This window comes from Engraulis encrasicolus, chromosome 11, assembly GCF_034702125.1.
Source record: "Engraulis encrasicolus isolate BLACKSEA-1 chromosome 11, IST_EnEncr_1.0, whole genome shotgun sequence".
NCBI classification, from domain to species: Eukaryota; Metazoa; Chordata; class Actinopteri; order Clupeiformes; family Engraulidae; genus Engraulis; species Engraulis encrasicolus.
This window is the reverse complement of record NC_085867.1, coordinates 29,247,748-29,272,905: the sequence shown is the minus strand read 5'-3', so window position 1 is coordinate 29,272,905 and position 25,158 is coordinate 29,247,748. Positions and strand designations below refer to the sequence as shown.

The 25,158-nt window shown below is 42.4% G+C and overlaps 3 protein-coding genes across 5 annotated transcripts in view; all 3 read left to right on the top strand.

The window, feature by feature from the left end:
* slc25a25b (solute carrier family 25 member 25b) overlaps positions 1-8,720 on the top strand; it is a 44,006-nt gene extending 35,286 nt beyond the window's left edge. For all 3 annotated transcript variants that reach the window (XM_063210379.1, XM_063210381.1, XM_063210380.1), the window contains exons 6-10: positions 348-500; positions 1,046-1,153; positions 1,812-1,979; positions 3,763-3,913; positions 4,760-8,720. In XM_063210379.1, the coding sequence (XP_063066449.1) occupies positions 348-500; positions 1,046-1,153; positions 1,812-1,979; positions 3,763-3,913; positions 4,760-4,944 (765 nt within the window). In that variant the 3' untranslated portion in view covers positions 4,945-8,720. The remainder of the gene's footprint in view (positions 1-347; positions 501-1,045; positions 1,154-1,811; positions 1,980-3,762; positions 3,914-4,759) is intronic.
* A 651-nt stretch (positions 8,721-9,371) lies between these two features.
* On the top strand, positions 9,372-16,448 carry uap1l1 (UDP-N-acetylglucosamine pyrophosphorylase 1, like 1). Its single transcript, XM_063211297.1, has 9 exons — positions 9,372-10,019; positions 10,367-10,571; positions 11,155-11,330; positions 11,783-11,955; positions 12,546-12,739; positions 13,384-13,524; positions 13,920-14,105; positions 14,961-15,027; positions 16,033-16,448. The coding sequence occupies exons 1-9, from the start codon at positions 9,734-9,736 to the stop codon at positions 16,099-16,101; spliced, it is 1,497 nt and encodes a 498-aa protein (XP_063067367.1). The 5' UTR covers positions 9,372-9,733; the 3' UTR covers positions 16,102-16,448.
* A 253-nt stretch (positions 16,449-16,701) lies between these two features.
* On the top strand, positions 16,702-23,597 carry zdhhc12b (zinc finger DHHC-type palmitoyltransferase 12b). The gene is made up of 5 exons (XM_063210378.1): positions 16,702-17,238; positions 17,374-17,513; positions 17,623-17,715; positions 17,931-18,097; positions 20,953-23,597. The coding sequence occupies exons 1-5, from the start codon at positions 17,142-17,144 to the stop codon at positions 21,263-21,265; spliced, it is 810 nt and encodes a 269-aa protein (XP_063066448.1). The 5' UTR covers positions 16,702-17,141; the 3' UTR covers positions 21,266-23,597.
* The last annotated feature ends 1,561 nt before the right edge of the window (positions 23,598-25,158 follow it).

The following is a 25,158-nucleotide window of genomic DNA, read 5'->3' as shown; positions in this document are numbered from 1 at the left end:
GCTTTTGACGAGGTCCAGGGGGCGTTTGTTCAAAAAAGGTTGAGAGCCACTGATAGAGCACATACAGTAAAGGGCCTCAAGTGGTTCCTCGTCTCCTGCAGAGCTTAATGTTGCAGTAAGGAGTCGAGTCTTTGAAACAAGATGCCCCTTTGTCATGAAGTGTCCTTGTGGCCTGCGAAAGATGGGCTGTAGCAATGTCATCTTGTTGGCTTCCCCCAGTGGCCACTTGTGTAAATAATTAAAGACTTGACACAGTGGAATGCTGTTTTTAAAGCAAGTGTGTGTTTGTGTCTGTGTGTCTCTATGTGTGTGTCTGTGTGCGCATGCTTCCTGTTTTGGGTTGCCAGGTACACGCCTCGCGTAGCAACAACATCTGCATCGCTGGGGGCTTCACTCAGATGATCAAGGAGGGTGGGGCCCGGTCGCTATGGCGAGGGAATGGCATCAACGTTCTGAAGATCGCTCCTGAAACTGCCATCAAGTTCATGGCATACGAACAGGTACAGCAGGATGCTACAGTTCAGGGGTGCATTTCTCAACAGTGTCGTTGCTAACTTAGTTAGCAACTTACTTGGTTGCAATGCAATTTTCCATAGGCAACCTAGTAAGTTGCTAACTGGTTAGCAACGATGCTTTCGAGAAACGGGGCCCAGATCCATGCACAGCTTCTAGGTGCTGGTAAGCGCAGGAGTGTTCAATACTTCAAAAGACACAAGTTTACCACACATGAGCGAACCTGATGATGCACAAAGGCAAAACTCTTTGGTCGCTCTGAATAAATGATGTGTTTGGTAAACCTCTTTCTTTTGAGGTACAATAGGATTCTCGCTTTTATTATTTTGCAATATTTGTAATTTTTCTAAATGTTTGCACTGTCTGTCTGTGCATCTCTTTAGCGTTTCAGGAAAAAAGCGCTTCACTTCAACATCTGTATTGCTTGCAATGCTGTTACTGTGAATTCCAGCTTGTCAATTTGACTGGATCACTGTTGTAAGTTTTTAAACCTTTTTGACCTTTTGTTTTGACTTGACTCTCCTTTTGGCAGATCAAGCGTTTGATTGGCAGTAACCAGGAGACGCTGGGCATCCTGGAGAGGTTTATGGCCGGCTCATTGGCTGGAGCCATCGCCCAGAGCAGCATCTACCCCATGGAGGTGAGCATGGCAGCAGGAGCAGGACACACACTTAGCGCTGCCCGGGGACATATGCAGGCAGGCGAAACGAGCGAAGCGAAGAGAGGCAAAAATCAGTGTTCCATTCTGACAGCTGAAGGGTCATTGGGTCGTCGCTGCAAATCAAATTGAAAGAGGCATTTATTTTGTTGAATTGATTGGCCACCGCAGGCGAAATTCGCTCCTCATTTGCATAATGCTAAACTTGGCCGAATATCTCCGCTTCGCTCCTGTTTGCTTACCGTTGCCTCTTTCATAGGAATGAATGGCAAAGTTCATTTTGCTTGGCCAAATTTGTGTGTATGTGTTCCCAGCGTTATGGTATTGTACATTATGAGAGACTGGTTTAGTTTATGAGTTGGCTGATTGTGAGGCATTCAATGTAAGTGAGTAAGCGAGTATGGGAATGCGTTGTGTAAGTGAAATGCAGTGCCATCCAAAAGACTTTTGTGAAGTCCTAAACACTGAAGGCAATTAGTGGCAAAACTATTAAATATAATTGCTAAAGCACAGGGAATGAAATGAAATTAAATGAAAGAACATCTCTCTCCCTCTCCCTCCCTCTCTCTCTCTCTCTCTCTCTCTCTCTCTCTCTCTCTCTCTCTCTCTCTCTCTCTCTCTCTCTCTCTCTCTCTCTCAGGTGCTGAAGACCCGGTTGGCGCTGCGGCGGACGGGCCAGTTCTCGGGCATCGGTGACTGTGCGAAGCACATCTTCCAGAAGGAGGGGTTGGTGGCTTTCTACCGAGGCTACATCCCCAACATGCTGGGCATCATCCCCTACGCTGGCATCGACCTGGCAGTTTACGAGGTGAGATGCGATACGCAGGCATCTAACACTGCCCCATCTGGGTCTTGATTGTGATTGGCTGATTGGGCGTTCCAAACTATAATAAATAAAAAACAAACTGCATTCCATGCGAAGATTCTATACGTGTCCAAGTTAATCTAGTGCAGCTGGGTTAGGGAGAATACAGGATGTTTGTACTATCTCTGTTTAGGGTGTCAGTGTAATTGCAAAGACGTTTCATTTCTGTATATACTGTATATTATATCCCTTATGAATTATTTCCTCTGAAGCTTTCTCGTGCACTTTTCATCTGCTCTGCCCAGAGGACAATATTGCCTCTTAGACAAGATAGTCTTTGAGAAAGATTGACAAAGCTGATCTAAGGGAAAATAGTTTTTGTGTTTCTAAGCATTGCAAAGTCTTTATTGTGCATTGGTACATACTCTCACACAGCTCACCTTCTGATACGCTCACTGCACTCCCCTCTCCTCCCTCCCTCAGTTTCAACCCCTCCCTCCCTCGCTCTCCTTAATTTCCCCCATAAATGATTGTGTGAACCGGTCAGTGTGTTATTGTACATCGTGTGTTTACCAGCTGTTGGCCTTATGCAACACACAGTGATGTAATTATAGAGCACTGGCTGCTCTTTGTACAGTCACGGTTCAGTATCCACGTAGGTCTACCTCCCACCAACCCGCCCCTTATTGTATACCGTCAGGGGGGGTATGACTCTGGGGTTTTTCCAGCTACCGTTACAGTGCGTGAGTGCGCGTGTGCGTGCATGCCATCGAGCGAGCATGTGCACCCTCCCTCATATTGTTCTAAATGCACCTATTGTTCCATGGTCGTGGAGTACTTTTTCAAGACGTTCCAGGGCAGTGGGGAGAGGGCATAGATCCAGTAGTGGTTCTTGTATATTATTGGCAAGTACTGACTGTCCTTGGGGCAGTTGTGGCCTAATGTTAAAGGAGAAAGCTCTCAAGATTGGAGGGTAGCAGGTTCAAGTCTTGACGCACCATAGAATCAAGAAAAGCACTTGACTTACACATCTAACCACACATTGCTCCAAGTTGACTATCTATATAAATAATGGTTAGTTGTTCTGGATAAGGGAGTAGTGTAGTATTAAGCAGAGTGTAATGTCACATAATGTAATGCATGTCTACAATTAATATGTACATTGCACTATGCCTCCACTTAATAAATAAATAAAATATCCATGAAATAGTGGCAGATATACATGTCACTGATGCTTTAACTCCAGATGACTTACAAATAAATAAGATGTTTGGAGTTAAAGCATCAGCAACATGTATGTAATGTATGCCACTATTTTATGGATGTGTATTTATTCATTTATTTTTAGTGAAGTATCTGAGAAGTATATTCATTGTTAGCCAGGCTGTGCCCTCCTAGTGACGCAACAGCTTCAGCGTTGCTACTAGTCAGGTCAGGAGTCAATGCAAGTACTTTCTGAGTTCCCGCAAATACGGGAACTCCTCACACTTTGTTGGGAAGCAAACAATCATTAGCAAACCAAGGGAGGCCATTTGGGAAATGCTGTTTGGGAAATGATAATTGTTATGCTCTTGGTCAGACCAAGTCTCGAAGAGATTTGAAAGTCGATGATAATCAGGCTAATTAATTGTAGCACTTGAATAACCAATTACTAACTCATTTATGGGCATTAGCTGTGGTTGTACCACCTGACGTCTGAGCCCAAAAAAAACCTGGCATTGAGCCGTATAATAAAGAACTTGAAGTGCTTAACCTCACCCTGTCCTCTCCGATCTTCTCTCTGTAGACTCTGAAGAACTCGTGGCTGCAGCGGTATGCTACTGACAGTGCGGACCCTGGCGTCTTCGTGCTGCTGGCGTGCGGGACCATGTCCAGCACCTGCGGCCAGCTGGCCAGCTACCCTCTAGCTCTCGTGCGCACACGCATGCAGGCCCAGGGTAAGCACCGCCTGTGTCTGTGTCTTGGCTGTCTGTCTGTCTCTCTCTTGTCTGTCCGTTAAGTTTTGTTGTCTGATGTTAAGTCAGGACTATTAAATGATGTGCCGTAGGGGTCAGTTTGGTCCGCAATTTGAATGGTTGAGTTCATTTAATTCAGGAAATGTGCAGTGAGCCAGATACTCTACTTCTGTATTGGATAGACAATTTTGAAGACTTACTGTAGGTTAACACTGCCACGCACACCAATGGCAAATGCACAGTTTCATTGAACATTAAAGGACCAGTTCAGTCAATTTCAATATGCTGTTGTATTGCTCACGCTACCCTTGACTTGTCAGTACCCGGTGATGCCACATTTTTCGGCTCAGCCCTTTCCGAGATATGACCTATTCTAATGGGGGCAGCGTTTGTTTACATTTTTTAAAAAAATCACATAGGCCTACTCCAAATATTTTCCCAAAAGGTACCGCTGTTTGCTAGTTGTCTGCTGATGTTGTATAACCTTTTGAATGTTTTTGGGAATAAATAAAAATGTTTTTTTGAAATGTAAACAAAGCGCTGCCCCCATTACAATGACCAGGATCTCGGAAAAGGCTGAAGAAGAAAAAAAAAAACTCAGGTACTGACAAGTCCTGGGTAGTGTGAGCATTACAACTGCATGTTGAAATTGACTGAACTGGTCCTTGAACATACATTTAGCACAGGGTTAAATAAAGTACATACAAAAACACACATCATGCCATGGGCCAGCTCAAGCATTAGTGCAGTAGATGGTCATGAAGGAGAAGAGTCTTTACGTGCTTCTAACCCCTCTTGTCTCTCCCTTGCTTCTCTCCCCACCTGTAGCCACTCTGGAGGGCAGCCAACAGATGAGCATGTCTAGTCTGTTCCGGCAGATCGTACAGACGGAGGGTCCGATCGGCCTGTACCGCGGCCTGGCCCCCAACTTCATGAAGGTCATCCCGGCCGTCAGCATCAGCTATGTGGTGTACGAGAACCTCAAAGTCACGCTCGGCGTGCAGTCGCGATGAGGAGGGAGTGCGACAGGACACGCATAGGACCGATCAGGGCAAAAACACAAAACACGCACATCCTGCGAAAAAAGGCATATTTTTTGTTTGTTTTGAAACAAAATGGCTTTTTTGTTTTTCTTTTTCGTTGCGTTTTTTGGTTTGGACGGTGACGAACGAAACGTAGACAGAGTGCTTTGGGAGCGAGTGCTGTCCGGGAGTTGGCCAAGGGGTTATGTTACCGTGGGCAATATGGGAACCTTCTGGAACCTTCTGCAACCTTCTAGATTCCCCTGCCTGGAGTAGGGGGTTCTTACCTCCAGCTCTGTGGTTCCATTTGGTGAGCGGTCAGAGGAAAGTCATCTCGACACCACCCCCAAACCAAGTGAGAGGAATGGGGGGGACTTGGAGGGACTTGGGTGGGCAGTTTCTGCCTAGAGACACTGTGAGCTGGGGAAAGGTGACTGTCCTACACTGCCCCATACAGAGTCATCATTACTGCACCATTAATCAGTAATAATAGTTTCAAAGTTATTGTTATTTGGTTCTTATTAGTGGTAGCACCACTTGATACTACCTGTTATCATTGACACACGTCAGATTTTTTTATGTCAACGATTTCCCCCTTTCAGCCCTCCATAATCTAACCCATAAAACTGTTTCAAGGACATAAAATAGCCACCTTAACAGCTTGTACAAGTTGACGTTAAGTTAATTGTAGTGAATCCAGTGTTAGTTTGGTTTTGTGAAGGGACCAGCTGTTAAGGTATTTCTGTAGTCTGGTAGTTTATTAGTTGCTACCTTTGCACTCACGGTAGTGGCCTACTGACGTACTGCTGCGCTTGTGTGAGAGGAAGAGGATCTTCTTGTGTCTTGTCCATAGGCATACTGTACATAATTATATACATACATAGAGTATGTTCTATATATGGTGTGTCTAGGGTCCTGACGAAGGGCACATTGAAGATTTCAATCTCTCACTGCAGTACCATCTCTCTTATATAGGGGGCAGTGTCTGCCTAGCAGTGTGGAGAGAGTTTGGGTGAGGATCTTTCTTGCCCCCCAGGCACCATTAGTAACACGAAGGGCTTGTTTCATATTTTTTTTAATTAAAAACTTTATTTTTCATTTGTTTTGTATTGCTCTTATCTGCCCCTATTTGTTCAAATTTCAAAGAATTCGAATAATACGTTGGATTCTTATTTTGTTTTGTTTACATAATTTATTCAAAGTAATTCCTTCTCTTTTCACTCCCATTTTGTATTTATTTATTCTTTTCTCTTTTTTTGTAAAATGGAGATCATCTCTCCACCACCCCCACCCCCCCCCATAACCAAAACGATATGGAATTTATTGTGTAGTGTGTATGGAGAAAGTTGCTGTGGTCCAGAACCTCTAGTGTCTTACGTCAATATTATCTTCTCAAATAATTGTATAAGGACTGTTTAAGAAAAAGTGAGTTTTAATTTATTTTTATATACGTAGATATTTATTGAAATGCTGTCTGTATGAGTATTCTAGCTGAACACTTAATAACACGTTAGGTGAGGAGTTTTTGTCATATTTTTGGTCTGTAATCCTTAATTAGTCTTAAACAAACTATATCAGAAGTAAACCACGTTATCAAATGCCAGGAATTCATACTGGCATGTATTGGTAAGGCAAGTTAGAGACAGACTTTCCGGCTCAGACAATACTGATTGAGGGCTATGAAAAAAAATGATTAAAAATAATTACATTTAAAGAGGCTGCTAGCTCAAACGTGTGCTTCTGACACTGAAAGATTTCTCTCAAACAAATGTACCAGAATCCATTGCTGAGGGTTTTGAAGATGCTGTACTCTACTGCCCTACAAAAGCAAAGTGCAGTAACTTTGACAGTAAAGTTGACATAGCAATATCTCTAAAACGGGACACATTTGGACACATTTTCTTTGCCACAAGATAAATGAGGTGTTATGAAGACCATCTTCAGTACAAACTCAAATTTGGAAAGAAAAAAAAAGTTACTGCACTTTGCCTTTGCATGGCACTCTAGCACCCAACCCAATCAGGCAATGTTATTTTCCAATCTTTTGGGTCCCCCCCTACGCTAGCTGAGGTATAAATCCCTTGTGTTGTCAACTCGACCCCTGCAGCTCTAAAGCATGTGGGGCGTAGAGATGAGGGTTCACTTCTGCACTTTATTATAAGAGGAAAAAACATGTTTGGACTAGACTTGAATGTGTACATTTTTGCTTCTTTTTGTGAGAAAAAAAGAGAAAAGTTTCAACCCTAAATCCAAATGATGGGGCATGGACTTGTTTTGTGACTGACTGGATATGCAAACCCCTCTTTTGTTCTGAATCATTGTTGTACCTGTTTGTTTGTATGTGTGCATGCATGCAAGAAGTGAATGATGTCTGGTGCGTTAAACACTGAAGACTAGAAGGGGAAAAGTGGAAATAATTCTGCTTTCGAAAGACACACTTGAGTTTTCCATTCCGGGAAGACATTCACCTTTCGCCCTTACCCCCTCCCCCTGTCTTAAAACCAGGATACATGAGTCGTTGGCCTTAAGGGGAACAAGAGTCTGGCAATTCTCAAAATTTCAAATTTTGGGGGGAAAAATAGAGTTGTAGTTGGCTCTGATATGCCAGCGTATGATTGAGAGCTTCAAATTCAGAATTGAGATGGAAAATTTGGCCTGTGCATTGGGAAAAAAAGAACGCTCAGGGAAAACAAGACACATTTTTCTTCCATTTTCCCGTCCTGCTGTTTGAAGAGTCGAGAACCACACAACGTCGCCACTGTCTGTTCAGGTCATTTCATAACCAGCTAGTTGTCATTTCTTCTACCGCTATGTAAAACTAACTTACATTTACAATTTTTCTGTTTTTGGTCCCTTTTGGTCTCACGTGATGCATGTGACGGTATAGCCTGTTTAGAATTAGATTTTTTTTGTTTTAAAAAACAGTGTGTAAAGGGTGGAAGTTGTGAACATAGGAAGAGAGTTCTGTGTTGATATCGAAGCATCTGATTGGTTGCAGCCTTTTTGCACATTTTGCTTTGGTGGAAATTCCTCTGAAGCGGTTCTTCATTCTCTCCTCTGCCGTAGCTGTGTTGGTGTGTTAGTATGTTTGTGCGTGTGTGCGTGTGTCTTGTGTGCAGTGATAGTCAACCTTCGTTGGTTATACAATCCACTGCCACATATTCAAATGGCCTGTTTTTTACATGTCCAATCCAGCCAAGTGATTGCTTGGTTGAATGATCACCTGGTTAAATTGCACAGGTAAAACCATGTCATTTAATTTATTTTAGGATATGTGGCACTGGACTGTAGTAACTAATGAATCCAGATTGCCCATCGCTGCTGCTAATGCGTATGTTTGTAGACCATATCTGAGACTGTTAAAATATGCTGTCTCTGCTGTCCTACGGTACACACTCCAGATCATGCCTGGAATCTAGAGCCTTACTGTTCATAGAAGCTTTTCGGCAGTCAATATGAATGCTTGTGCACACTTGAAATGCATAACTGCCCCCTCAATGTAGTCTGTTATTACACAAGTGGCTTCAAAACTGGTTGTGCTTTGAATCCAAATACTTTTTTCAAGACATGACTTGGTTGTAGAGACAAAGAAAGTGCATCTATTTTGACAATTACAAGATATGCTGAAACGTTATGCAAAAAAGTGGCGCTAAACAGCAGTTATTTTCTGGCATTGTCCGCTGTATAATTCATATGTTTGAATGAATGCTGAGCAAATGTATGTATGTTATGGGTACAGGTTCAAAATAAAGTTATTATTGGTTCAACTTGTGTCTTTGTTTATTAAATACTACTTTAAAAAAATTGAGATGGTCCAGCCTGGCCATTATCACTGAAGGCCTATCTCGTTTCAGGCGCTGAAACCCAAGTAGTACCGTATTGTCAAAAATCTATGTTAGCCTACAGGGGTTAACACACAGTAGACTGAAAATGTGTTTGACCAGTCTCCAATGTGCAGTTAAGCTTAGCATATTGATAAGACATTGACAATAATCACACACACACACACACACACACACACACACACACACACACACACACACACACAGGGCTGCTGACAGCTTTGGCCGGGCCCGGGACAAAGTCATCTGAAAGGGACCCCCTGCCCAATAGATGCAATCTAATGAACCAATTGTGGGCCCCATCTCTCCTTGGGACCGGGACAACTGTCCTCTTTGCACCCCCATGGCACCCATGCCCAGTGACATTGCCGACATACAAACACAATGTGCAGTAAAAAAAAAAAAAAAAAGCTAGCATACTGACACATTAATTTACATTCTCTCAATTCTATAGAAATTATTTCTAGTGAACTGAATTTGAGATTAAATCCCACCATGGCCTGCAGAGGGCTGAAGGAGGCAATCCTCTTTAGGACCTAACAGGATGGAAAAAGATCACATGATCCTTGCAGAGGAAGTTAGCTCCTGAGATGTATCTTTTCTGTCTTCTGTATTTGTGCATTTCATAGACTTTTTGAAAGCAGCAAGTTCACAAATATGACTGAATCAGCTTCTTTTGTTCATCCAATGCTGTGCACTATTTGAGAGTGTGCCTTGTGGTGTTTGGGCACGTTATGTTTACAGAGGCAATAATAGCACATCACAAGACACACAGTTACTTTGGTTATGTCTACGAAACAGTCACGGGTTGCAATTCAGTGGGAAATGTAACAAAGTGTCACGTCAGGTGAGATTCCGAGTGGGAGGAAGAGGTTGACTGCTTTGCATGTCTATAGTGATACATTCTGTCCATTTGGGTTTAAAACGCATGTGAAAGGATGTCGTTCGAAGAGATAAAGTCGCGACTGGAGTCTGCAGGTCAGGCTCATGTTTTGAAGTACTGGTCCGAGTTGTCTTCTCAAGAAAGGGAGACCTTTCTGGCCGAGCTGTCTCAACTGGAACTTGGAGAGTTGCAGGAGCACTGTCGTGCCGCAGCCGAGGCTGCCAAGAGCCAGTCGACCTCAGACGATTTACTGGACCATCGAATGGAACCGGTGCCCCCCGAATTTATCGGTAGTGTGAAGAAAACGGACCAAAACACCTTGACAGCCTGGGAGAATGAAGGTTTGTGCGGGACTACGTTTTATTTGGGTTGATTTTCAAGGGAATGGCTTGGTATGTTTTATTTGTCCAAATAATGTACAATTCATGATGAGTAGGCCTATGTAATTTGAGTGGTGCAATACACTACCACAAGAGGACGCTCCATGCGTGTGATTCAAATGAATAGTGCTAAAGGGCCTGTCACTTACATTAATAAATATTGTACTATCAAAGTTGTCAATTACTATTTAATTAAAGTCTCCTTTCATTTGATATGAGTGCTGTCTCTGACAATCTAAGTTAGCAGTGTATTTTAAACATAAAACATTTGATGACCCTTGAATCTGATCAGCCTTTCCATCATTTAGGGTTTTTGCAGATTTCCCAAAACAGAGTGGCAGTGTTACTGCTGGCTGGAGGACAAGGGACCAGGTTGGGTGTGCCTTACCCGAAGGGAATGTACAGTGTCGGGCTTCCCAGTGGGAAAACCTTGTACCAAATACAGGCAGAGAGGATCCAAAGAGTGCAACAGCTGGCAAACCAAAAGCACAACTCAAAGTGCACTGTACCATGGTGATGTATCTACCTTGTAAAAATGTTGATGCATATATGCTTTGTTACTTTGTTATAAAACTGCAAATTTAGAGTGGTATTACTGTTGTATTGTTGCAGTTTTTGGCCAGGAATACATTATTACTAAAATAAAACAAAGCACCAAAATATGACAAAACACTGCAAATTGCATTATTATTTTGGAAATGGAAATACTGCAATCCTGCAAAAATTGTAGTATTGCTGTAGTTTTTTCCACAAGGGTCTCGTGATGTGTATACTGTAAGACCCTTATGAAAACGCTGCAACAATACTACAACACAGGAGCACACTTCAGTAATTGCATCCACTCACTAAGACTTTCCTAACTGCTCAAGTTCATGTCATGTAGTATAGAGCTCTAAGAGACAATCATACTACAGGTGGTATCAGTATTTGGGAATGAATGTCCTGCAATTAATATGCTTCTTAGAAAATCCACTAAAAACAGCAACAAAAACTAATTTAACCCATGCAATAGTGGCATTGTAGCCTGACGTGTGGTACTACTAAAACGCCATTGATACACAAGTGTCATACTGAACCTTCTGTTTTTGTCTTTCAGGTACATCATGACAAGCGAGTTTACTCTGGAACCAACAGAGAAGTTCTTCAAAGACAACAACTTCTTTGGCCTGAACCCCTCTGACGTGATCATGTTTGAGCAGAGGATGATTCCCGCTGTGAGTTTTGATGGGAAGGTCATCTTGGAGAAGAAGGGCAAGCTTGCCATGGCCCCAGGTCAGCGGAGAGATTCGAAAAGCGTTTTATGTTGGTTTTTTTTTTTTTTGCAACAATATGATTGAAATCACCCTGATGGCATTCTTAATTTTAGAAGTATTAAAAAAAAGATATTTTTTGTAACATATTGCATGGTCACTGATTTGACAATGAACGCACTCACAGATTTGCCCACAATATTATTCTTGGAAAGACTTCATTCATTTTGTACCAGCATTATGTAGTTATTACAAGTAATACTAATGACTTTCACAATATATCATTTATTTATTTATTTATTTATTTATTTATTGGAGAGACCATTTCTACATTTTCTTTATTTAATTCTATAGTATTTGACTTTGGGACTATTTTTGAGCAAAAAAACTTTCTATTGCTTATAAAGTCAGTACATGATTGTAAGTACATGATGATAAATATCTTGTATCTTGTAATATGTCCCTGTTTGTCAGATGGCAATGGAGGTCTCTATCAGGCTCTTGTGGACAATAAAGTCTTAGAGGATATGGAGAAGAGAGGCGTGGAGTACCTCCATGTGTACTGCGTTGACAACATCCTTGTCAAGATGGCAGATCCTGCTTTCATCGGCTTCTGTGTACAGAAGGGAGCAGAATGTGGAGCCAAGGTAAGGAGTGTCAAGAACTGTCACACACTCAAACAAATACAGTCCTTTTTCCTTTATCCATAGAACAGAATAGACTTTATTGTCATGACAGCATGAAAATTGCCTTTGGTCTCACTGTATTAACATTCATTCCATTGCTAAAAAAAAACATACACAGATCATTGAATCTATCCCCTCCCTCTAACTTCCCAGCATACACATCATATACAAGTCAGGCACCAGTTCCAGACCCTTGATTCCTTCTACACCTGTCTAGGCAAACATTAGGTCAGGCAGAGATGGTGAAACAAGCATAGCAAAAAAACATTTAAAGAAATAACTTTGAAGAAAAAAAACGTAATTAAAAAGCGTTTTAAAAAGCTTTACAACCTCAGCAATGTTGTGGGAAAGTATTTATGAATTGAGAGACCTTAGTTATCAAATTGCAATGTGCAATGCTCTCTGATTGGCTCCCTAGCTCAGACTCCATCGCTATAGGGCTGCCGTGCTGTCTTTCAGATCAGAACGATTGTGCAAAAGCAGCATGGGATCTCCCATGCTAGACCTGCAATGCTTTCTCTATCATTTGTTATCTGTCGTTGACTTGCTAGGTGGTGGAGAAGGCGTACCCAGCGGAGCCGGTGGGGGTGGTGTGCCGGGTGGCAGGAGTGTACCAGGTGGTGGAGTACAGTGAGATCAGACCTGAGACAGCAGAGCTCCGGGCTCCAGGAGGGGAGCTACTCTACACCGCTGGAAACATCTGCAATCACTTCTTCACACGAGACTTCCTGAAGCACATAGCCCAGTCAGTGCACTCAAGATATATACATGTATATTCCCATTTTATAGTGTTAATGACTGAAAATAGAATAACACTAATGTGCTTACGTTGTTTGAGGAGATGGACACCAAAATGTAATAAAAGGCTTGTTTTTTAAAGATATACATATAGTATATTCCAATATATTTATAGCATTTTATGGTTTCAAGCATTGGTTGAAATAAAATGGCACCAAAGTACTTAGACGGTTTGAAGGGACAGAAAAATATATGGGCAATAGATCTTTGCCTTTAAAGGTACAGTATGTAAATGTTAGTGATTTATTTCCAGATTCATGCTGCTCTTTTGCAAATGTTAGTTACCTTTTTCACTAACACTTGCCACCTCCATCAAGTTCTAAGTATTCATTATGACTGAGAAAATTGCACTTCATACATGAAAAGGTGGATCTTCTCCATGTCCACCATTTTGAATTTCCAGTAATAGACATTTTTAGCCACAACACTTACGGTACCTCGATCATACTTGTAAATATTAGTTTATTACCTTGTAAATATTCATTAAAAGATCAAAATGCTTGAAGGGACTGCAAAATATAAGGGCAATCGAGCTTTGCCTGATTGATCTGAATTGCCTTTAATAGTGATCTGACACTTTTCATCTTTCAGGAACTGCCGGGGACAGCTGAAGCAACACGTAGCCCTGAAGAAGGTTCCATATGTGGACGAGGAGGGAAACCAGGTGAAGCCAACCAAAGCCAACGGAATCAAAATGGAGAAGTTTGTCTTTGACGTCTTCCAGTTCTCACGGTAAAAGCATTCCCGTATTTCCAACAGTAATGTCAGGTCAGTGATGTAGGGGTGAACTACAACCACTGTTGTCCATTACTGGCATTCTACATATTCCCTAACAGTAATTTATAAACAATGTCTGGCTGCTTTAAATGTTGTTAGCGACATTTGGAATGAACTACTATCACTGTTGTCAATTCTTGGCATTCCATACCCCAAATGTAATGTATAAATTATGTATGCCTACTTTAAATTTTGTCAGTGACATTTGGGGTCAGAACTACTATCACTGTTGTCAACTCTTGGCATTCCTTAACCCAAATGTAATTTATAAGTTATGTATGGCTACTTTAAATCTTGTCAGTGACATTTGGGGGTCAGAGCTACTACCACTGTTGTCAATTTGCTGGCAGAAAGTTTGTGGCGTTCGAGGTATTGAGGGAGGAGGAGTTCTCGCCCCTGAAGAATGCTGACGGCGTGCCCCTTGACACCCCCACCACGGCCAGGCGCTCTCTCCTGGCTCAGCACTACCGCTGGGCCCTGGCAGCCGGAGCCTGCTTCCTCAACAGCAGCGGACAGGCCATCCCTCCAAAACACAGGTCAGAATCTGGACACCAGAGCTTTGGAATAATTCAAGGAGAAATATCTGCAGCACATTGTTGCTGCTCCTGGTTTGTTACTTATACACAATGTTTCGACCATACAGTTTGAAAAGTTGTGTGTAATAAACCTAGAGTAGTAACAGTGTGCGGCTCCTTCTTCTTTCTCTATTTGGTCACATTTAATCCGTCACCTGTTTTTTTTTGGATGTGTGCACACTCCAAATGCTATCTTTGGAATAATAATAATAATAATAATATTATTATTAATAATAATAATAATATAACAATAACTTTGTTTTTTATAGCGCTTTACATGGAACCCAAGGTCGCTTTACAAAAGGAGATGGGGTTAAGGGAGGAGGGAATGGTTAAGGACCTGTGGGCCTCAGTGAAGATAGAGAATGGAGAAGGGCTTTGCTAAATAACTCTATTAGCAGGCCAGCACATTTTTTGTGATGGACATTAAGCTAATTCATCATCAGTGACCATTTACTTACTAGTGGTAACCATCTGTGTTATTCACTGAGTGTAACAACCTTATTAGCCAAACCCATGTAATGTCATCCTAGGCATTAGTGAAACATACAAGTTTGTATGTAACTATGTATCTTTTACCAGCTATTTCAATCATTATGTTAGTTGAACATTGATGTCATCCAGTATGTTATTTAGCAAAGATTAATGAGCTACAAATGATAATGATCTGTACCAGTCAAGGGAGAAGCATGATCATATGGCATTTTTTATTTTCCACACTGATTTTCTAGAAGGGCAAAATAAATGTGTCTGTGGTAGATATGATCAGGAGCTTTGAAACATGAATCTGTCTATCTGTTGTTATTCTTACCTCAGCCTGGCGCGTGATGAAGAGCCGCCCGCGGTGTGTGAGATATCGCCACTGCTCTCCTACTTCGGTGAGGTAAGCAGCTGCAGGGATGGATTAAGACTCCATGGGCCCCTGGGCCAAGCAACAAGAAAGGCCCCCCATCCATGGCTGTTACTAGTTTACCAAAACATTCAAGGTGTTTAGATCAGATGTTTCAGACCGTATGTTGTTGTTGGTTTTGGGGCGCGGGGGTAGAGACTTGGGCTTTGGGGCCCCCTTGACTGTTGGGCCCCTGGGTCAAGGTCCGGTAGGCCTGTGCTGTGTAGTAATCTGTTCTTGGAGGTAAAGTTATGAGCTATCACTTGCCCTGCTGCACACAGCGCTGCGCTGCATGGGGCTGGACAGGGTTGACCTCTAGAAGAAAGGAGAGTCCCCACTTGCCATTTGAGCATCTGCTTCTCATAACGCAGGAGGATAGAGTTGCCGGCCGGTGGAGAGTGGGGGCTGAGCCAACTACATACACTGTGTACAAGACCAAAATGTTTTTCTGAGCCTGAAGGATATAACATTTCGCGTTTCCCTCCCGCTCATTTAAAAAATGCTGTTTTTGTTTTTTTAATATAGTGACAAAGTCATGCTAGATACTAGATTGCTTTTTAGAAATTATTATGATATAAGACTGTGCACTACTTTCTGACAGATAGGCATTATGCTGGATACTGGGTACAGTTTACTGGCACAAAATGGTGCAAATCAGCATTCCTCATCAAAAATGTTCAGCATACAGTGACGTTTGGCTAGATTTCACAAGCCATTGCATGATTATTATGACCTTTTTTTTGCTAACTAAGGTCTGCATCATGTGGGGTGTGTTCTGCCAGTGTTGTGATACGCAGTCATGAGTGAAGCGCACCATATGGTGATTCTGCTCTTTGTGGAGCCGAATAGCCACAGGCTCTGTGGAGCTACAGTAACCTCAGATGAGGAGAAAGCGAATGGAGTAAGAAGCAGATGTGCCTCTGTACGTCCTCACAAAACCTCACCCACCACCTTCCATTTTCCCTCCTCTCTTTTCTCTCTTTACTTTCTGATTTTAAGGGACTGGAGTCCATGTTGAAAGGGAAGGAGTTGACGTCTCCTCTTGTCCTTGATGGGAACCAGGCTTGAGGGATATCCAATGTTCGACGATGAATGACATCAGACCAAATCACCATTAACTATGAGGACAATTGCTTGAGCCTTGTTTCCTGTCCTGACACTTACAGGGTTGATGGCGGTCTTAGATGAACTATGAAAGGATGATGTAGTTAAGTAGTATTATTAAAAAAGCTATAGTCTATTATTTTTACATATCCATGTATGTTTTCTACACAGCCAGTTTTGATAAATCAATTTTGTACTCCTGAATAAAACTATGTATTATGTGAATAATAATACCACATTATGGTAACATATTGGAGCTGCTCAAATCAAATGCTGTAATGTGGCTCAGTCAATAAAGCTCTTTTTGATTACACCCTGCAGTTGTATTTTGTAGTGTAATTTTATACACCGCTGAATTAAAATGCCATCACTGCTTCAGTGCCTAGCGCCTCTTGCCAAGTGAGCCGCAGCCGGATACAATTCGATGCGGTCATTTGCAATGGTTTGTATTATTTATTTATTTCGGTATTATAAATAGCGTTTCCCTGCTAGGAACCCGTAGTTATTTGGGTCACGTGGACGACATTGTCCAATAGGATTAGTTCACATACTGAGCGACAGCGGAGCTGAACAATAATATAAACAAGCTTATTAGAGCGAAAAAATGAAGTGAACTACAGCTGGAGCACTGATGAAATTGTCATCTCTGATATTTTGAGCATTCCGTTAAGCAAAACGTCGAGCAGGGAGAGCTATAACTATATCAATTGGCCTGAGGGAATGGTTTACTTCTTGAGTACTGGTACTGGTATCTTCACTGGAGCGTTAGCCTGCTCGCTAAACTGGTTTCTCAAAATGATTTATATCACCAAATCTAACGGTAGCTAAGTGGTTTTTACATTTGGATTGTGATTTTGATATTTCAGCTATGTTGCACAGTCCATTATGCAACATGTGTCGATTATAAACGTTCGGATGTTGCCTTGTTTGACAGCTCGTAAATGTAACCCAACCCGTAAATTGTTGGTGTCCAGTGGTTAATGGTCTAAGTATGCGATGCTAGGATGTTCAAAAATGTGTTCGCGTCAGGATTTCTTGTGAGGACCGCACACGTTATTCTGACATGGGTGATAACGTTAATTCTCTTTCTGCACGACACGGGTAAGAAGACCTTGGCAACGTTTGATTTAATGACTGTTAACCTTACACATCAATTTGCTCTTATCAGTTATTATTGTGGGTTTGTGCATGCATTGCAAGATAGTCAGGGTTTTTTGTTATGCCTTATATCTACAGAGCTAAGAAAGCAAGAGGAGACAGGGCAACTTTTCAAGCCCGTGCTCTTCGTGACGCTGGTTCTGGTGTCGGTGCTTCTGTATTTCGGGGTGTCACTCATGGATCCGGGGTTCGTGCTCTGTGACGACCGAGACGTCCAGGTATGCTGTACACAGTGTCTGTGCAGATGTGCGTTCTGTTGCTAGCCATAGTAGTGCAAGCAAGGTCACTGGGGTGTGTTCATACTGTCTTCTTTCACCTGTACTTCAGTTCACCCTGGGCGTCACAGAAGAGCAACAGGGCATGATACCCCACACCCCAAAGTCTTTGAGGCTCCGTCGTTGTGGACATTGCCTTTTGGAGGTATTTTCATTTAGCATTGTAGCAGTTCCTTTCTTGTGAAGCTCTGTTGGTCCATTTACTTTAATTGGTAATCAATTGTTAATCAAGAAACTGACCCTGTAAACAATACCTAATTGAATCATATGAATAATATAAATGAATATTACATGCTGCACATGTATGGGTTGAGATGGGCCTTTTTCTACTTTCTCCCCTCCTGCCTGCCCCCCGAGCAGCAACCAATGAGGTCTAAGCACTGCCAGACATGCCAACACTGCGTGCGCCGCTACGACCACCACTGCCCCTGGATCGAGAACTGCGTTGGGGAGAAGAACCACCGCTGGTTCGTGCTCTACCTAGCTATCCAACTCATCGTCCTCGTCTGGGCTTTCCACATGGCCTGGTATGTACTGTGTGTCTCATCGAAAACCTTATAGAGTCCACATGCTGTATCTGGGGTTCAGAGCTAAGAGACCTGATGGTTGGGGAGTTGGACTTTCAATTGCCAGGTCAAGACCCACCTTTACCTATCCCTACATCTCCTAGTAGTATTTTCCTTTACGTAGGAATTGACGGACAACTTCTGTCTTTCTTTGGTTTATTTACGGAGACCAAATCATACACAACCGACTAATCTGTAACTGTAACACCAACTGTCATAACATCCTTCTGCATGCGCATCTGATACAAAATAACGTTCTATCAATTCATAGGCGCATGCGCACAATAGCAATACATGACCTCTCCATGGCTGAGGTGTCCTTCAGCAAGGCACCTAACCCCACATTGCCCCAGGGACAGTAACAAATACCCTGTACCTAATGTAAAGTTGCATTGGATGGAAGAGTCAGATAAGGTTAATGTAATGTAATGTAGTACCTGTGTAGTCCTGGTCAACATAACATCACGGAATGAACAAGAAGGTTAAAGGTAAATGGACTGCACTTGTGTAGTGCCTTTCCACCCCATCGAGTGCTCAAAGCACTTTACATTTGTACGTCTCACATTCACCCATTCACACTCAAATCCACACATTGGTGGCAGTGGCTGCCACACAGGGCACCACCCTGCCAGCAGGAGCAATTTGGGGTTAAGTGTCTTGCTCAAGGACACACCGATAAGGTCAGGCAGAGCGAGGCTCAAACCTGTAACCAACCTCCCCCCACCAACCTTTGAGTCTGACGCCCAAACCCAGTGGTTCTCAACCTTTTTTGAACAAACGCCCCCTTGGCCTCATCACAAGCCTCCCAATACCCCCTTAACCTCATCATAAACCCGACAACGCCCCCCTTAATATTACAAAATTTAATGGACTAATGCACCCCAATGGCAACTAAGCACCGCTTTGCTTGATGAAGGTCTAGTACCGAAACGTCGTTTGTTAAAGAAAGAACAGCGAAATGGTCAGTGTGCGGGAGTTTCTTTAAGTTGTTTGCTGAGTGACCCATGGGCCATCTCCGACGCACCTGCCAGCTGAGGTGTGCGAAAAAAATCAAAGTTTTACACAGAACCCAATAAAAAGATGGGAATAAAGCAAGGGAGCAGAAAGCCTCGAAACTTTCCAGTGATATTCAAGCTTTGCTATAAAGTTCCTCCAGGCTCTTTCACTATCTTCTAATGGGGTGTAGCTCTGGCTTGATTAAACAAAAAAATAATGCCCGAAATGTTAATTGTCAATTGATGGGATCCCTCGTGCCACCAACTTTATTTCTTGCTGGACTGTGTTTGTGCCTTAAAAGGGGCAATATGTAGGATTAAAAGTTTAATTAATCACTGTCCCGAGTCAGCCGATGCTATTTGAGTCAATAGTAAGTGAATGATGACTCTCGCGACCACTTTCATGGTCTGCTGTCAGAGAACCCCAAATGTAACTTTTGACAGAGCAACCCAAATAAGTTTCGTAGGAAACACTTCTCATACGAAAAATTTGCTTTACATACTGCCAGATATACAGTATATTCAGATTTGTATCAATTACTGGCATTCTCAAAGCGAGCTTAGTTAAAGAGCATTTTTTTCATGATGGTGTAGATTTTGAGACAGGCATGCCACAGGCACCTCACTAACTACGTAATCCTACATTGCGCCCCTTTAATCCAGCATCTAAATGGTTTAAGTGGATGTGCATGCAACCGAGGAGTCAGACGTATAAGTAAACTAAAGAAAGTCAGTTTCCTTTCAACATAGGTAACTTGCCATCAGTAGACCTGTGTACTTATGATCAACTGACTGATAGCTAGTAGGATCAAGTTTGTGGTGGGTTCTTGTTAGGTTCTTAATGTAATACAGTCTATCTACCCCATTAGGTACAATGGAGTAAGTCAGGGGTCCCCAACCTTTCTGGGTCTGAGGGCTACCAAGGGCTACCAAGGGCTACCCGAGGGCTACCCGAGGGCTTATGAGGGACATCTGAGGGACATCTGAGGGCTACTTTTGTTCAAAATCCTCTACTGATGTCTTGGCATCATTCTCAAATCAGACTATCATTGAGTGATAATTTACTTATAGGTTATAAAGAATAAATAATCTCATATTTAAATCAAGAAAAGCATTAACTGTGACTAAAATCTGGTAGTCGTCACTGTTTATTAACATCCTTGGTGGGCACCTCAGAAGCTCCTGGAGGGCTACCTGGCGCCCGCGGGCACAACGTTGGTGACACCTGGAGTAAGTGGTGTAACAGCTATGTAATATCATGTGTTATTATACGGTCCTCTAGAATGTTGGGAGAGCTCCCATTCACTTTCAATGTGCGGGCCCAACGTTCAGTGGTCAATTATTTTTCTGTAGTGCCCACTAATAATGGCCTCTGCCAATGGCAACGAGTTTTGTCACTTCAGAGATCACTACGCAAGTAGATCGGTCACATCTACAACTACGACTGATTCTTGCCACCATTGAGGTTCAGAACAAAGACCTGTTGCCTACAAACAGGGCTCTAAATTAACTTTTTTCCATCACACATACGTTGCCTATCAGTCAAAGTTTTCTTTTCTACCAGCCAAACTCAATTTTCACCAGCATTTGGCTGATCGGCAGGTGTTCATCTAGAGTCCTGCCTACAACTAAACTGTCTTTCCATTTGTGGTTTGTGCATGTCGGGCTTCACGCAGTGTGTTGATGTGCAGGTTGCAGCATTGCAACCATTGAGGTTCCGAAGCAAGTTCAGCCAGAGATGGTTGCTTTCTTGTTAAAAAATATCTCTGGTCCAGTTGCCTCCCACTAAACTCTTCTTTCTCTCCCCGATTGTTTGTGCAGGTCGGGCTTCACGCAGGCGTCCACGTGGCAGCTGTGGCTGCGCACCAACGGCGTGCTGCTGGGGGCAGCGACCCTGGTGGCCGTGCTCTCCCTGACCGTGCTGCTCCTGCTGGGCTCCCACCTCTACCTGGTCTCCCTCAACACCACCACCTGGGAGTTCATGTCGCGCAGCCGCATCTCCTACCTCAAGCACTGCGGCGCAGACGAGAACCCCTTCGACCGCGGCACGCTGCGCAACCTCTGGAGCTTCTTCTGTGTCTGGGGCACCGTGGTGTGGGAGAAGGTCTACTTCCGCGAGGACAACCCCATATGATGGAGATGGTTTTTTTTTTCATTTTCCCAGTCTCTACTTACGTAGAGATGTGTTTGGAGATGTTTCCACCTCTGAGATCTGTATGAGGGAGATGTTTCCACCTAACCGTTCTCTCAAACAGGATGGCGACATCTCTTGAAGCTTGGTCCAGAATCCCTCGTTCATTCCTTTCCTGTCTCTGCGCGTGAGGGACTGTGGTGTGGGAGAGGAAGTCTACTTGTGGGAGGATGACGTCATATCATTCATGTTATGTAAATGTTTATTTGACGCTTGGACAAAGCAATTGCATTGGGCAGACCAGGGGTGCGTTTCTCGACAACATCATTGCTAACTAAGTTAGCTAGTTTTGTTTTTTTTGTCGTAGAAGCCGAATGCATTTTTGCAAAACTCTGTTTTCAAAAAATATCTCATTTAGGGGGCTGAAACGTACCTGGAACAATGGAGTTTTTATTTTTAACCACATGCTGTGTTTACACGTAAACGGATTGAAAAATGTCCGCCTTTTACAATATCCGCATATGTGTAACCAGCACCTTAGAGATGTAAACCCATCTCTTGAAGCTTAGTCCAGAAATCCTTTAATTCCTTCCCTCTTCTTTTCCCATGACTTGTGGAAGATTCTTCTGTCTTTATTACAGTGTGAACCTATTGAGTCATAGGGAGCAATCGAGCAGATTTGAAAGAGTAATGCACTTCATGGCAGCTCCATAATGCACTTGATGGTTGCACTTTGTTAAATTTCAAAAGTGGTTGCTTTTGATGGATTGTTATTTATTCTGGCGATTGGAAAGCATATAAGGTTGGATTTGGTCCAGAAAAACAGAATGGATGTCTGTGATGAAGGACCAAATGCAGTCACTGCAGAGAGTACTGAAAGCATTTAATGTGATCAAACTGAGATGCCCCACAAGGCATTTAAATAAACCCTTCTTCGGCACTGCTCTGTATATTACAGATTATTATGGTGTGAATACAGTGTGTATACCAATATTAGTCCAGAATCATGTCCTTGAACCATTTGTGTGTGAATTATGTCTTTTCTGGCTTTTTCAGAATTGGCTCATAACTGTTAGATTACCTGTACAACGTGAAGTAAAGAAGCTAGTTTTCTCAACATAAGCTCAAAGCTGCCTTGCATGGACGAACAGGGTCCTGATCAATTTCTAGCCAGCAGGTCAGCTGTAAAAACAACTGTACACTTCAACTGCAAAAGGCAACGACTTTTCTTACCATTCAACATGTATGCCTTCCTATATACTCTTACATCTTTGAAGACATTTCACAGTAGTATATTTTTTGATGAGAATTTGTGTAGTGTGATGACTTCTTGGTGAGATTAATAACAATCAATTTACAGACCAAAATGAATGGACTATAGCTTAATCGATCAAACTCACTCTAGTTGTTTATGCATATCCGTGTGTTGGAGACTATGCTTCCGACTTAGCAAGCATGATGCCACATATACCAGCCTAGCTACAGTAGATTGTGCATGTAGAGTAGAACACAGCTATGGGTCCATTCCATTAAACTAACTCCCGTCCTCGACCTGTGCTTGACCTCCTCATTCCATATCCCGATTGCAAATAAGTACATGACCTTTGAATTGCACTTTTGCAAGATATGGATTTGAATTCAACTTCATCATGGGGCCACAAACACAAGGGAGGACGGGAGTTGGGATAATGGGAAGGACCCTATGTGTGCAAATCAATAATTCCTCCAAATTCATGCCCTTTCCTTGCTCCTCTGTCCTCATATCTCGTGGTCAACCAGGGTAACAGTCTTTTTATATTGGACATTTGTTAAACATTCAAAATACAAACGCGATGCATCTGGGGAAAAAATACCCACGTTGTGACACGTTATGTGGACATATGTCTCTTTCAAAGTTGATTTCACAAGGATTATTTTTTAGATGCATCACATCTGTACCGGAGTGTTCAATATAAAAGAGACTTCACTCGAGCCGACAGCGAGATATGGGTTCTGAGAACAGGGCAGCGTCGGAGGATGTGAGTTTGGGAAAATGAAATGCAGTCTATTTGTGTGTTGTGTCCTCATGAGGATGGAGTGAAGTTTCCTTCTGTGCAATGTTAATGACATTTAGAGAGTGAGAGCAATAATTGCAATGTTGTTTTCAATCCTGTTTTTTGCCGTTTGCGTAACTTTAGAGAATTTGCACAGTGTTTTTGCATCATGGATATTTGTGTTTGCTATACAGTTAAAGTTTGTCTTTATGCAATATTTACATTGTGACATGCAATATGTACATTTTTTTTAAACACATTTTGCATTTTCAGTATTAATAAACTGAACATGTATTGGTCAAGATATGTTTTATTTTTTTTGTGAAAATACATTCATCCCATTAACTGGATTTGCAATAGTCACATATTTATTCATGTTTTCATTATGTTGAATGTATAAAGGACAGTCTTATCTGTAGTACAATAATGCTTTTACGTCATCACAGTATATGACTTACATCAGTAGTAAATCACATGGGGTCTTGGTACATACAACATCTACAGACAGATAGACATTAAAGACATACATGGAGTACAGTAGCATCTTTTAGAATTTAGTACATTTCAGCCTCAACTAACAAGACTTTCATACACAGCCCAAATCAGAACATCACCATTTTTTTAAATACACATTTACATAATATTTCTCACCCCAAGCATGACTTCAAGGCTGTTTAAAAAAAGCACTTCAATGCCACAATAGGCTTAAATACACATATAATCATAACAGATTGAGTAACTTGGACAGTTAGCCTTCAAAACAAACTTCATTGTCCTTCTGCGCCAAAAAGCCCGTTGCATGGACTTCAGGACTAGCAACTTCATGACCCAATCTTAAAGTGTACAAATGTAGTAGTAGGCCTCAGTAACTCCATGACCCAATCTTAAAAGTGTACAAATGTAGTACAAGTAGTAGGCTTCAGTAGTGTTTCCGAGTGCAAAGAGCTTTGTCTGTCTGTCGGCCGGGTCTCTGTTCCGTTGCAATGTCAGGTCAGATTCATCAGTTGTGGGATCTGCGAGCGGGCTTCAAGCCGCAAAATCGGGTCAATCTCTCTACACAACACCACGGCCATGTACAGAGCATTGGGGCAGTGGGGGTGGGGGCTGGAGGGACAGAGAATGTGGCATCGAGTCATGTGACTGAGGAGACCGTGGCACTTTATCCAGTCATCGCCCCAAACAAATTACTCACGAGCCGCCTCACACTTTGGAGCGGTAGCAGTCGTGAGAGCCCCTGTGGCTAATACAGTACTCAGCTCTATTGTCTGCATAGCAGGGCAGAGAGACTTGGTCATCGCTTAAAAGCTTCTGGGACTTCAGTGCAGCTCACCACCTTGTTGCATTTACCCAAAATGGTCCTTCATTTGTGTGAACGCACTCTGCTTGGTTCACATTAAGGAAAAAGAAAAGGAAAAAAAGAAAAAACAGAAAAAAGTGCAAATATAAATCTAGCATCATTTTGCTACAGGAAGACATTCAGATCAGCTGCAAGGTTTTGAGTTCTTTTGACAGTTTTGTTTTAACAAAACAAAAACTGAAAAATGATCCACACAGCAGACATAAAAAAAGATGTAAAGGGGGGGGGGGCACCAACAAACAGACAATACAAAAAGGACACATCATGGAGTAACGCATTGAAGTAACTTCATCCAACCAATGCTTGAAGGCAAAGGCAAACCTCTGCATTTTGTAGCACAGAAACAAACAACGCTACAAATTATAAATAGACAAATATTGGACCTTCTGGGGCATAGAGACACAGAGACATCGTACTGACAACTGTGCAGGGGGGTTGGCAGGAGGGATAGAGAAAGGACACCAGGGATAAGGGACACTTAGCCTTGCAGCGGAAGGAGAGGAGAG